At 43.0% G+C, this 14,990-nt stretch overlaps 1 protein-coding gene across 1 annotated transcript; it reads right to left on the reverse strand.

Annotated features, from left to right (window-relative positions):
- Positions 1 to 1,318: 1,318 nt before the first annotated feature.
- LOC118788487 (histone-lysine N-methyltransferase KMT5B-like) lies at positions 1,319 to 12,569 on the reverse strand. Its single transcript, XM_036544503.1, has 10 exons — positions 12,357 to 12,569; positions 8,809 to 9,058; positions 7,134 to 7,281; positions 6,681 to 6,846; positions 6,413 to 6,522; positions 6,084 to 6,250; positions 5,397 to 5,416; positions 5,152 to 5,288; positions 4,356 to 4,555; positions 1,319 to 3,971 (listed from the first exon to the last, which is right to left on the reverse strand). The coding sequence occupies exons 1-10, from the start codon at positions 12,462 to 12,464 to the stop codon at positions 2,548 to 2,550; spliced, it is 2,730 nt and encodes a 909-aa protein (XP_036400396.1). The 5' UTR covers positions 12,465 to 12,569; the 3' UTR covers positions 1,319 to 2,547.
- Between the last annotated feature and the right edge of the window lie 2,421 nt (positions 12,570 to 14,990).

The raw sequence follows: 14,990 nt of genomic DNA on the forward strand, positions 1-14,990 counted from the left end.
ATTAGCATTGTCTTAACACATTGTTCATGTTCACAAATTATGTTTTTAAAAGCAAAAAAATGACTCCTGTTTCCTGCAAAGAAAATGTGCGAAAAAGTTATATTTCAACAGCAGTGCAGTGAACGTGGTGAAAATGGCTTTTAATGTCTGTAACTTTGAGGTGTCATTAATCACTGCCTGTAAATAGTTTGCATCAAGATTTTTTTTTCAACCGTGATAAGAGAGATGACAGAACTTCACAATGCCAAGGGAGAGAAAAACATATGGCTCCAGAACAGAGGGAATATATCGTTTATGCTGCCAGTAGCATTATGATGAATTTATACTATACAAACTCTGGCCAATTCAAATGTGTGTATTGAGATATAAAAAATCAAGTTGTGTAGTTCTCTGTCATTTGTTATTTCCTGAACCCTGTCCATGCTTTTATTAAGGCGGTCAGGATTTATTTCCTACATCCAGTCCATGAAAAGCACATAAATAATACCCATGCTAAAATCTCAGTCAAAACAAACTAGAGACAATGAAGTAGTCACATGGTCTTCCTGATAGCTGACTGCTGAAATAAAAAATGCTGAGCACAAACCTGTCAGACTTGTACTTATCACAAAGACCATATTTTACTGGTCAGATTGCAAAAACAAAGCTCAAGATAGCTTGCTTTTTCTGTGTGATGTGATCTTTGGTTTCATACATTATATAAGAAAGCAGGACAAAACTGACAGATTAATGCACTATCAAACCTTCCAGAAAAAAATCCATCAAACTTCTATGCAATGAATAAAGGCTTGAAATTCTGGAAATCTTCTGCAATCCTGCGTTTATATAGCAATAGCAATACTGCAGACCACTGGGGAGGGGAAAAAAAGACAGCAGTGACACGGTTCATTCTTGCAAAGAAACTTTATCCTGTTTTTCAAGTATTCAAAACTTAAATAAGTAAAAGGAGTTTCTCATGATTTACACAATGGACAATATCAGCACTGCCCCTTCATTAAGCTCTGTGTACTGTATCCTGCTACCCTTGTGCACACAATAATGTTCTAGAATGTCAGGAAACTTTTGAACATGCAAAATTTCTCTTTAATCGCTCAATTGGAATTTCGACAGACTGAAGGACCACAGACTGTACCTTTGGGACTGCATACGTTGTACTAACACGTAATCAAGGACAGGACGTTCAGCCCGGTTCCAAGCTGCAGCAGGCTGCTGGTGATATGAATTCACTTTAAAAAAAAAAAAGGGGGGGGGGGTGGTACTGATCATTTCTAAAAAATAATCCCTTTTTGCAATACACGCTGCAGACGACAAAATAATATAGAGAAGAACTGAGTGATGCAGTTGTGGAGTTTCCACAGGAAGCCGTTGGCTTTGACTGAAGCCTATGCACGTCCATGTTTGGGTAGACATTTACGTATTTGTTTAAAGGAAAAACAAACGTGCTAATGAAATAAGAGGCCAATTCAGTAAACTCCAGTTTATGGATTATACATTACTCCAGGTGTTGGTTCCTTTCCCCTTCTCGGACGTCCTGAATGCTGCATCGTGCTGCTGAATGACACTAGGCATTATGTGGAATGAGCTTAGTGTGTGGACACATTGTACAGACATGAATAATCCTTGTTTTTTAAACAAGAAATCAGCCATTTAAAAAAAGGTCATGGAATCCTAATTATTATTCTGAACAGCTACTTATCTGGCAGCCATCATATGATGACAGCTAACCACATTAAACAGAGAACTATACAAAGAAAGAGCACCTTTGCAATGAGTGAGAACCAGCTGAGAAGCCATAATTTCACCTAATGTATGTTTATGCTATATTGCTGCCAGCAGCAGACACTAAACCCGATATGATTTCATTTTAACATTGCTGGGGTAAAAGGTGGAGTTTGTACTTAGGGTTATTATAATTCATGATTCTTCTTACACTCTCAAGAGAGACAAACAGAGCAAAACATTTTTAGAAAATTAACCCAGTTGTTCTGTACATTATTTTGTGCTTCTTCCCTCTACATATCATGAGGCAATGTAATATATGTCCTGTATATACACTACACTTACACTCATACATATGCTATTTATGAACCCACGGAGTTAACTGTCTGGTAACAGTGCACCAAGACTGAGAAGTCTAAAATAGCACAACCACTGTTCCAAATGACTGAATTATTCAGTGTGTTACTGGCTTTTTTTGTTTAGTCTTTTTTTTTTCTACAAACAAGCCCAGGCAGTCAACAGAATTCAAAATTGCACATTTTGAAGCTAACAAAAAAAGTCCAATACAAATCTGCACATCAGACTTGAGAAGGAGTTCATATACTGTACACTTTCTACAATATTTATGTGCATAATGAATAAACAATAGAGAAGTGCCATTACTAAAATTCGTGAGTCGATTCGATTTTTCCAATAGTTTTGCTTCTTTTTAGATTTCCTCAGCTTGTTTCAATTCAATTACTTTTTTTTAAAATCAACCCACAGTTGATTGAAGAGATAGCTATAACTATGTACATTATGGTCAAGCTTTGACCCTCGCTCCGATGCTCAGGCGTTGAGCCTCAGAGACTGATCCTCCCGCCTCCTGGAGGAGATGTCAATGTCTATGGAGTCTTTCCCTACGATGAGCCGGAGGCGTTTGGCCGGCGGGAGTGGAATGAAGTCGTCCTCAAACTCGTCGTCGAAGTAGTCCTCGTCCTCGTCCTCCTCAGAGGCAGAGTCCTCTTGCCCGTTTGGGTGGCGGCCCCCCCTCACTCGGCGCTCTGGGCCCCCCTCCTCTGCCCCCCTGTCGGGGGCCGCCTCGCCGGGGTGCACCGGGGCGACCCCCCGCCCGTTGTCCTCGCGCTTCACCTGGATCTTGACCTTGGCGGCGCTGCCGTGGGCGCGGGGGGCGAAGCCGTTGCCGTTGCTGAGCTTGGCGGCGTAGGCGCTGGCCCCACGCTCCTGGTCGCGCTCCTTGCTGAACTTGATGCTGATTTTGGAGGGGGAGCTGACGAGCTCGGCCTCGCCTGGCTCGTTGGTCTTGCTGCTGCTGCTGTCCCGCCGCCGGCGCAGCGTCAGCTTGGGGATGCCCGAGCTGTTCTCCAGGATCAGCTGCGCGTCGTAGCGCGTGATCCGCCGCTTCTTCTTCCCTTTGCCTGCCGCCCGGCAGCCGCCCTTTGACCTGTCCCTCCCGGGGGGCCCGTCACCGTTGGACCCCCCATTGCAGTTCCGGTGCCCGTCCGGGAGGCCCAGGAGCACCTTGCCGCAGTCCGCCGCGGCGGGCGCGACGCCCTCGCCGTAGGAGCCCCTCTCCTCCAGCTTTATCGTCCTCTGCGGCAGCCGCCTCCGCCGTGCACCGGCGCCCCCCTGTGGGCAGCCGCTGTCCAGGCCCGGCTCCTTCAGCTGCATCACATACTCCTCAATGTCCGCCGGCTCCGTTTTAATGACCACGCCCCCTGGCAGGGCCCCGAGGCCGTCCAGCGTGTTGGGCTCGACCTTAATGCCAACAGCCTGCTGGGCGCCTGGCAGGCTCCTGGTCGACCTCCGAGTTCTGTAAGAGCAAGCCAGACCCCCCTCGCACGTCGGGGCGCCCCCCGGTGAGCCCCTGGGGGAGGCACGGCCGTCCTCCTTGGCCGCGTGCCGTGTCAGGCAGCCCCTCGCCCCCTCTGCCGGCGCTGGTCCCTTAGCGTCCCTGTCCTTCTTCACAGAGACGTTCTTGCAGAGCACCACTTTGGGCTCCTTCAGGCCCAAGCGCATCGCGTCCGCTTTGGAGCCCCTCGGCTCCACAGCCTGGCACCGGCTCCTCAACTTCACTTTCGAGAGCAAAGGCTTCGTAGGTTTGGATTTTAGTTTCTTTGGTACCCTGGAATTGTTCATATGACTTTGTTTAGAGGGTGAGGTAGAGGTAGGAGTTCTTGAGAGAGACTGCCTGGTTAGAGTCCGAGTTTTGCTGAACTTTTTCACGTTGGCGGACGTCCTTCTCCTCGAAGCTAAAACAATTGAAGATAAAACATAAGAATAAAAAAACATCTTTTTCCCATTTGTTGACAAATTTACATTAGAAACTAAATTTAGTCTTAAATCTAAAATCCAGAATGAGACAAGAAAGTCATGCGAAACGGATTTCCAGTCAAGACAACAGACCCATTTAATCTCTCTCTCAAAAGGCTATTACACAAACAGGGAGAGAGAAGAATGTCAGATTCCACCTACTACTTAAAAAGAGGAATGACAAATGGAAGTACACAAAACGCAACAACACGTGTTCATGCGAACACTGAATGTAACAGTGCGTGTGTTCAACCTCTGCATCACCTAGGGGCTTCACTTATTTCACCATGTGGATATGAAATTCGTGCTTGGCCGGCGCTTACACGGATGCGCGTTCTGCGGTTCCTGAGAGTCGGCGTCCGTCTGGGAGCCCACGGACTGGCTGTCCGAGTTCTTGCTGCCCTCTCCCAGCTTCTTCAGCCTGTTGAGCCGCTTGTCCGTCTCCCTCAGGCCGTACTTGCTGTTAATCACGGGAGCCGCCACCGGAAGTCCAGCTTTCGATTTGAAAGCACCGGTTCCTCGTCTGTGAAGTGAGGAAAGGGGTTATTTTTTTGAGAGAACACACAGATTACAATAAAATTCCCTCCACTTTTAAAAACCACATCCCTCCAGCATGATTTCACTCTTACAAGCGAGTGATTCTTACAAGCACAAGCTCCAAAATGAAGCAGTAAAATGGTATTTGATTTGCTCATTTTTTTTTTTTACTCACTGAGAAATACATTTGCCTTACTAAATCCTTCAAACATGGAACAAAATCCATCTGAAGTGTTCAATATTTTTGACAATCCTTTACTAAATAAAATTTTAAATATTATCACCAATGCTAGTTATCACGATGTGAACAGTCTGAGCTACAATCCCATAGTGCAGTCAAAATCCTTAATTAAATGAAACCGTAAAATAATCTGACGGATGTTAATTATTTTTGAGTGTCCCATTTATACCTGGTACTGCTACTTTGCCAATTCAGATTCATTCTGATCATGTGCTGCCTCCTTAGTTCTTTATAGAGGCATTCCACAGGCTACACTTTCTCGGCTACATTTCCTTCAGGGGTCTTTCAGTGGTGAAATTACAATTCACAGGGAGAAAGGGCAGAAACCTGACAACCGATACCTTTCACAGGTGTAGCATTCACAGAATTCATTGTTTTCGCCAAAGAATCCATCGCCATAGTAACAGGAGATCTCTTCCCCCGGTTCAATGTCCCGAAGAACCTTCACACAGGCGGTGTCTCGGCCGGTGGAGACGAACTGGAACAGAGGAACAGAGCAGTGTTTCACACAGCTGTTTCGTGCCTGTTGGGAGGATTCCCACACCATGCAGATAGCATTCTACACGAGAACCTGAAATGCACTCACCTTGCAATTTGGCCGACAATCTGTAAGATAAAGAAAAACAAAGAACAAAGCACATGAAATAATGTTGGGTTTTATTAGTGCAAGAAAACACCGCTTTTTGACCATAACTGTTTTAGCATAACTGAGGTTTATGGGTCTTGCCTTTACAAGCTCTGTGCCTTTAGCGATGCTGTATTTATCAACACAATCAGCCTTAGGGCTACTGTGTCATATCAGGAAACTGCCCTGGTGAAGAGCATTACAAATCCAAAAATGGTTAGTTTTTATCAGACACCACAAGTTCATCATGTGTTGCACCTGGTGTTTATCAAGTGCTGACCTGTTTCAGATGCCCTCAAAAAAACCCAATGATCAAGCTGCCCCGCCCAACCCTGAATTATTCACTTTTAAGCATACCACATACAGCACATTTAAATCAAAGGTGCATGAACTTCCGAGCTCAGAGCAGAGTAAGACTGAACAAACCCATCTAAACCATCCTCTTTACGTAATGCCTCTTCTTCCATCAGCAAGGCAGATTTTGAAATATTGTATTTTCTGTGTTTGTCTTTTGTATAAAACTGAATGAGCAGGTTTTTAGAACTGCTCACTGCAGCCTCCCCTCAGAAGGGCCTACTTTGGCCTTATTACTGTCGGGTGGGCAGCTATGTGAGACAGTGCAGTGCATGTGAGGCTGTGTGCTCATACCGTGGTTGATGAAGGCAGCGGGCCCCAGCCACAGCTGGGCGCAGTTCTTGCGGGTGGAGTACATGACGCTGAAGTCGTTCTCCCCGTGCCGCAACAGCATGTTCTCCTCACTCTCCGACAGCTCAGCAATGCAGCCAACCAAGTACTCAATCTTATCATTCCTCTTCCTGCAATCACAAACACATGGGAAAACCCATACCCCACTTGCATTTAAACTGCACACATACAAGGACATGGAAATTTGTTTATCGGGCATGCCACAATACTTTGAAAGCCTAGTTCTCTTTGATCGCGGCTCAATTTCAGTTACAGATGTTTCTAACCCTTACCATTCTTTTGTTGCAACGATTTTGGCTCCATTTTGCTCTGAAGAATAGCGATTACAAGGAAGGATCTCAAACCCACTGTCCGTGGCAAACATTCGTAAGTAAACAAATACCTGTAAGAGACAGAGGGAAAAAACAAAGTGTGCTTTCATGCAAAGGCCTCACTCACAGTCATTAAAGCCCATGTGTGGACATGCTATAAAAGCAATAAAAAACACCAACAGTTACATTTTTAGCACAAAACTAGAGAGCTGTTCTAACAATATTTTACATGCTCTTTGAAGAGTTTCTCCTGGGCCTTGTTTTTGTGAAGAAAGTAGTGTCTTGACCAGTCTCCGGCGATCAGGGCTTGGAAGGCTTTCTCAAGGTTGTCATGCTTCTTGAAGTGCTCTATCACCTCCTTCAGCTCCTCCTGTCTTCCCTTAATGGGCCGAAACCTATGGGGACACCACAGCATACACTCTCTCACCATGAGTATTCCCATCAAACATATACACTGTAATTGCTATATCTCAACACGCAAGCCACAAATGTCTAAATTACTCAAACATGCATTCTGCTGTCCATGTTTAAGAACACACTAACTTTCCTAAAATGACCTTTGACCTTGATGACCTGGAAGTGTTATATTCCTGATGTCCTGTTGTGTCAAAGGTAAACACAGGGTGTTCGTGAGGCCAGCGGAAGCAGGAGATGTATATATACAGAATGCAGCAGCACAAACCTGGTGTTCATCTTGTGGGTTTGAAAACCTAAGTAGGGGTCCAGGATCAGGCTGGTGGTCAAGTCATCGTTCTCACACAGCTCCTTGGCGGTCATTCCTGAGGAGGGGACATAGCGCCTCTCTGATTCCAGGGGTGCTGCATTGAAACCTGGTGGGGGGTGGGGGGGGGGGGGGGGGGGGGGGGGGGGGGCAGGAGAGGAGGAATCAGTTAATCAATCTAAGCAAGAAGACCAATTGGGGAAATATGTTGTGGGAACTATTTGTATGAACTATTATTTTACTACTGTAAATGCTACAGACAAGGCTGTATTACGCTACCCTCATGCATTTAGCTTGGTCCACACTGAAACTACATCAAAAGTAAAGGAGAGGTTGTCCTTGGCATTATTAGCCACTGTTCTTACAGCATAACACCACCAAAACACATACCACCCATTCACAGTATCTTACAGCTGTGGTAATTAAGTCATAGGTCATGCAAGATGACCTACCAACTAAATGACTGTAACTGACTGATAATGACACACAGTGACACAACAGCGGTACTGTACTACTTTTAAAAGGAAGCACAGGGTGTGAAATGACTGTGTGTGAGTAGAAATACTAGCAATGCTAGTATTTCTACTCACACACAGACCCTAATACTACATTAGGGTGCTTGTGCATGTACCCTGACTGTGATACTCAGTCACCCAATACCCACCCACTCATCACCATTTTAAACTCTTTATTTCACAGAACCATCAAAGATGACCTCTAGGTGTGTTCCACCAGCTATTACAGGCTTGACTCTACAGATGGAAGAATGTTCCATCCCATGACATTCAATGGATTGGAAAATTTCAAGTGTTTGGCTTTTCCACTCCACTAGTCTTTCTTTGACTGTATGTGGCCTTTGTTTGATATTATTACTTTTGATATAAATGAGGCCAAAACTGTCTGCACTTAAAAAATCCTGTTAAAATTTAAGTCTGAAAATGTGAGGTTTCCAGAATAGGAATGATACTGCAAATAACAAATCTGCAGAAACACAAATATACTCTGCATTTTTAGTTGTCTATATGATGGATTTCCTCTTAAAACTAAAATAATAACAATGCATTCTCCCTATCTAGGAGAGAATTGATGCAGTCAATCTGTGCACCTGTTGCTAATTTCAACACCTGCTGTTAGTCTGCCCATGTGACCAGCATTGACCGATGGGAGAATATGTCTCCTATTCTCATGGTGTTTGGGCAGAAACTTCTGTCAAAGCAAAGACCCAGCCACCTTTTGCTTTCTTCCATCAGCACTTGCCTACAATGTTAGTAAAATATGTACATTCTTCCATGTTTCATAAACCCAAATGCAAATGACTGGGATTATGTCTATGGCTGTGCAAGTGCATGTTAAAAAGGTCCTACAACAGTGCTTCAGGAAAATAAAACCCTGGATACTGAATGCGCAAAGACAGCAAAACCCAGCCTTTGAGGTCCACTGGCATGATGTTTACTTGGTATGTCCAACTAAACACTTTCCCTGGGGTGTGTGCCCAAATGCATACGGACAATGCTGTTTCAGTCCAGTCTCCAGTTAGCTCTAAACGGCTAACTGAAAGACAGATGAATTGGGTGAGCACTCGTTTCTCACAGCGTCCCCCGGTGCCCGTTAAAGAGAGTCTGGCAGCAGGACTTACGGCGACTGCATCTCCGGCTGCTGGGGGAGCTCTTGCTGTGGCGCAGCTGGGCCCGCTGCTGGTGCTGCGGCTCAGTCTGACCCAGGGACAGATCACTGGAGAACCGGCTGCTGTGACGCCTGCCATTTAACACCATGTTCTTGGATTCTCCCAGCCACTTCATGCCAGCAAGCCACCTGGTCCAGGAGCATTTAGTCCCTGTGCTGGAGGGGCCCTGCAGAGCGGGGGTGGGTGGGCCCGGGCGTGTCTCCTGGGAAAGCGGAGCGGGACGACCTGTTAGCGTGCACTGCTCATTCACGCGCCATCCCCGGCCTGGGCATTTCTCAGCCCTTCCAATTTGCCTGGCCATATGCACACTCACTCATGCACATCACTCGTGCACTCAGTCACTTGCCCATATGTATGCTCACTCACTGACTCGTGCACACAGTTTCTCATTCACATACACACTCACTCAAATCACTCACTTGTATGAATGCACTGATTGTGAAATTCTGGGCCGATACCGATGTTTAAATGAACAATTTCCCCGATAGCCTATGCTTTTTTTGTTGTCATTTATTTCCCCTTTTGTGCCAGGGAAGCTAGCTAGTTAGCTAACTAACGTTAACTTGCTAGCTAGCTAGCAAAGGGTACTTAAGATCAGAAGTCAATACCTTGGCTTGCAGTACGAATGTTAAAATTAACTATTTGTTCATAAGAAACATGATGAAGCTGTATTAGTTTGATAGCTAGCAAAGTGAGTGAAAGCCAAATGAGCCAGCTAGCTACTTGGACATTCAGCTGAAACATACAAATACCATCTTACAAAGACAAATCTAGCTAGCTAGCTACAATACAAACAAAACAATAAACATAACTAGCTAGCTACTATCACATTCCGCTGACAAATACAAATATCACCTTGCAAACAAACACATAGCTAGCTAGCTACAATAAAAACAACGTAGAAAGCTAGATAGCTTGCTAGCTAATTTGGCTTTCACACACATTGTGCAGCTGTCATATTACTAAGAGCGAGCTAGCTATCAATCTATCTATCCATTATCTTCAATAATTACATACAGACACACGTAAAACTTTTGGTCCACTTTGCCATAGATGCTGACTGAAGAGTTACCCTGCTCCCACCCTGAGCATGACGTAAGAGCAAAATGGCCGCCATATGAATAAAGCTAATTATAGTACCACCTATTGGATCTTCTCTGAATCTGCAGCTAGGTAGACTTCTGCTGTCCAAATCAGACTGCAAATAACCAACAACATTTAGCCTTTGCAAAACTGATGCGACACAACAGATCATCGGCCACTGCCATTGGTGAATGTCATCTTATTTGCCGATAGGCCAATGGCAGTCAACAAGGCGAATATCAGCTGATACTGATGTTTGGCCGATACATCGGTGCATCCCTACTCACTTGCGCACATTTCACTTTCTCATTCACATGCACACTCACTCATGCACAGGTGCACTCACACAAGAAGAAAGTTATGTGCTTGGTCCAAAAAATGATACCCATTCAGGGTTTTGAGGGACTAAATGAAACAACCCCACAAATACTCTGCACACTTTTGGCTTCCCTGAATTGCATTACAGCTTCTATTCAGGCAGATATAATTTAAAAACAAAGGTGAACAGATTACACAAGTGAGCTCACTCATGTTCTCACAGATAACAGATCAACCCCTAACACCTTAATACAGTTCACTAACTGTTCACTGACTGGCAGACTGACTTTCCAGCCTCTACCAAACCAACAGGAAAATCTGCTCATACTATGAAGGTAAATGTTGCTGTTGTAATCACAGCTGAACACAGGTGCTACTGAGAGGGAAGCAGTATTGTTCTTTGTACAATATCTCAAAATCATACAATGACTATCACGGACAAAAATATGAACCATTTCTAACTACATCAACATGCCAGCTTCTCTTGTCTATATCTGGTCTCCAGTGGCTGCCAGTGAAGAACACAGTCCAAAAACTGAGTGGCTGTCATGAAGATTTAGGAGCTTATGGCAGTGTTTTGCAAACCTGGTCCTAGAGTACCATATGTATTGATTTTTTTCTTCCAGAGCCACTCCATTAGTTGGGCTGACTTATAATCTTTCAACCAATTTAAACTTTACATCAAGTTTAGTTAACCGTTTGCCATAAGTCTTTGTATTCAGATGAGCAGACAAAGGTGTTTATGACAAGATTTAAGTTACAGGCATATGTCCTCATCCACACTCCTTAAACAAACTAATACCCAAAAACAAAGAAATGACAACTTCAATTAACCATATCTCACAGATTATTAATAAACGATTTAAAAGTATTGTGTAAGGTTGAATTACCACACTACAAATGCTTGAAGCAACTTTTAAGAAAGTGAGAGAAAGTCATGTCAAAGTCACTTCCATTCCATAAGGAGGAATGCTTATTTAGTTGCTTAACAATTCATTAACCGAGGCTGGTGCTAACACGTAAAGGCGAGGCATGACCGTATGCGGTACGGGTCGGGCCGTACATGAACATACGTAGCTATACTACACAGCGTGTCTTGTCACATATTTTCAGTTGCATTTCAGTGTCAACAGCACATCGTTCCTATAGACTGCTGCATTTGTCCACAGTTCATTATCCCCCACGCTGAGAGTCTATATTAGCGTTTGTCAGTGACAGCCACAGCTACTCATTGTTCTAGCTGCCACAAAGACTTTAGCTCAATACCTGGCTAGCTGTCTATTTAAAACTCAAGTACCGTGCGGCTGACACCGCCAGCTCACTGGCACAATGCTGCCACCTGCTGGTACGCTGCATCTCCACCCGCTTGTTGAGCAGCCACACTTCATAGCTGAGTAATAGCTAATCAGATTCAGCAAATACCTGGCTGACTATATGGTAAACTATCAAATACCCCGGATCTTAACTTAACCTACAAGGGTGTAAGCTAGCTAGTGAAGTGGCATTCACTATATGGCTTGTTAGCTCAAAAGAGGCCCCGCACCGCGTAACATGTGGACATTGGTTAACAGCTAGCTAGCTAGCAAGCTTGCTAATTTATGCATTGTCTCTTACCTACATTAGCTAACGTTTTGTAAATGCATTCGCGATCAAGCTACCACTGAAAGTATATTTGTGTTTAGATGGCCAACTACACTTATCGTAAGCAATAGTTATGAACTATAATTATGTCTGATGGACTAGGAATCACGTTAGCTAGCTGGATCAAAATAAACCAGCTAACAGGATAGCGACTAGCTAGGTAGCTACTGCTGAGCTATGGTCAGCCCTGGCCCAAATCAAGGATATGGAAACCATATAACAAAGCTAAACAAAATCAACTAATTACCCATTGCGTTAAAGCATACGATGATCTTACACTTGAGATATACCCTGAAAATGCCAAGTATTGGGCAATTTTATAACAAGTAATCTCGATGACCCCGGCCTCGGCTCCATCCACCTCGCTAGCTAACCACCCTGCAACATTTTCACCCGGAAAAAAAGTATGTAACAAGGCAGTGTTCTCCCCGACCCAACACAAGGCCAAAAATACTCACTTTAACCTTTCTCCTACGATATAGTTGCTCCGTCCTAAGGGTACAGAATAGCCATGAAATCCATTCGGTAAAATATAGGAGGAAACAAAAATTTCCAGAAATTAACATTAAAATTCAATATGGCGGCCAGCATAGGAGAGTAGAGAAGAGGCGCAGCACTGCCAGCGACAAGAAATAGACCGGTCGAATATGTCTACTATTTGACCACCACCGAAATCCAACCCCAATTTTAAAGTTATGTAAATTGGAACATATTTCTGCAAATTTACTGTCTGCTGGCGGGGCTCTGCGTGGCAGCGAGTAAGATCTTGTAATTACTTTAAATCCTTCTCGGAGGTATACACAAGTAGTGCTGCATAAACAAACCACTTTTCCCTTTAAACCTCTTCCCTTGCAGACGCCGAGAGACTCCGCGACAGCAAGTGAACGGGAACTTTGTAGCTAGCTGAACCGCTCTTAAAAATTCACATCCTTACTAACGTTATAGTTGTTCAGACGGTCTGCTGAAAAAGTTCGTTAGTTTTTAAGCTTCAGTTTACAAATGTACGTCAAAATCGATCGATTTTATCAGAAGAGTCCATGGGACTATATATCTGTATCACCGTCACAGTTAGCTGTTTGTGTTGTTCTGTTGTATGTAGCAAGCTAGCTAAAACTACAGAACAATAGAATATTAACTTCAGACTTATTTGGCTTCCTTGAGTTTAATGTTAACCAGGTAGCTGTTTCTCTACGTTTTTAATCGTATTACCTGTCGTAACTGCGTTCCGGTGTACGCGCACACGCACAGATAGTCATGTGTTTCAATTTATTTGCCTAATTGGTTTCGGTTTCCACAGCAGTACAGGTTATATTTAAAATGGTGAATGACAATTTAAAGTTTTACTTAATCATGAATACAATGACTCAGCACGAGTATAGCATTTATATTAATATCCTGACACATATAAAGTATAAAGCAAGAGTCAATGCCACTGAATTTAACCTGAACTGGGAAGGCTATATCTTGATTTAAGACTGTCCTTGCAGTGGAGTTCATCAATGTACTTTTTTATGTTGAGCACATACACTACAGTATGGATTTGAAGTAGCCTACATGTGTCTTTTTGTGGTATGTGCGACCTTTAAAGGAATCAATCATTTGAAGATAAAGTAAATATGCTTTTCTCTAAAAACAGAGCCATAGTTAACGGAATGGTCGTGTGTGTTAAGCATAGAAAATGAGAATCTATAAAAAAGGCAAAACCTCCAAATTAATTCTTAATGATCCAGATGAAAAGATGCATTTCTAGTTCTGCTTACAAGAAACCCAATAACAGAAATGAGTGCAACATTAGAATACAAAAGGATCCTGGTATATGAAAAATCAAAGGCCTTTCTTTGACTATTATTTGAATGCAAACAGGGTTCTATCTGGATATGGTGTACTTGTTATCCTGGACTGAACTGTGTGGATGCCATTTATTTCTGTTCCCCAGTAGATCCTCCAGTGTTCTGAAATTTGATTCTCTACTTGTTGTTGTGGGACTAAAACTGAGCCTGCATTTTTTAAAATCAGTAAAATATTCTGAGATCTTACTGGATGGACTGTTTTTTTTCCATATGCCATATGCTTTAGTTTTTGCTAATATTTTCCCCAGATTCTTTCCTTGACAACACCATTTAGTGAGATCTGTATGTCAATGTATGTAGGTTTGTGAGTTGACTCACAATTGGAATAATTGGAATAAAGACTGACAAAGCATTTGCATTTGTCATTTCTTTCAAAGAATGGCTAGTACAGAAGATACCTTAGATGGAAAAATCAATCAACTGTGTGAAGATGAACAGAAGGGCTGGTCTTGATTTTTGAATGTTAGCCATGAACAGCAGAACAATAACAAGCATATAGAGAAATAACATGTTTAGATTAATAAATTTTGACATAAAATATTTAATTTTGTCTAATGATTTGAGATAGGGGTTGAGTCAGAGAGTAAGAATGCAAATAGCATAGGTGCCGATGGGCAAGCTTGTCTAGTTAAAAGTGTAAGGCAGTAGTAGAAACCACAGCAGCCTAGTTGGTAAATATAATACATACCCTTCTGATACGTTTTTCAACAAATCATGCAATGATATCTTCATTCAAGTCTGTCAGTTTCAATTTGCTCGCCCACATTATTGGGAATTCTCAAGGCAACTCAAGGATTCTGCTGCTGGGTGCTCACCTTGCCAATCAAACAGCTGCTGAATTTGAAAAAACCAAGTAATTAGACATTTGGGTCTATGTACAACATGCTTTTTCCCTCCATTTTCCGTTCCTAATCAACAAATATGAAAATGAGAAAAGGCTGTTTTTTTAATATTTCTGACAGTAAAACATGAAAAACACATTATCCCATTTTCATTTTAAATACAAATATGGCTCCATGCAGATTTTGGGGTCAATTTGAAGATAATTTTGCTGAAAAATCTCAAGGAAAATAATATGGTTATGCACTGCTTGCTGGGTCAAAACTTACTTACACAAGTATGAGTATCAAGGGTAACATGATGTCAAGTGTTTCGTGACATGTCTCAGACATGATGCTTGCCTGTGCCTAGTGCCTAGTTTTTGAATGGATTGGGTTGATATTTAAAACACTTATGTGTACC

This window comes from Megalops cyprinoides, chromosome 13 (genome assembly GCF_013368585.1).
Source record: "Megalops cyprinoides isolate fMegCyp1 chromosome 13, fMegCyp1.pri, whole genome shotgun sequence".
Classification (NCBI taxonomy): Eukaryota; Metazoa; Chordata; class Actinopteri; order Elopiformes; family Megalopidae; genus Megalops; species Megalops cyprinoides.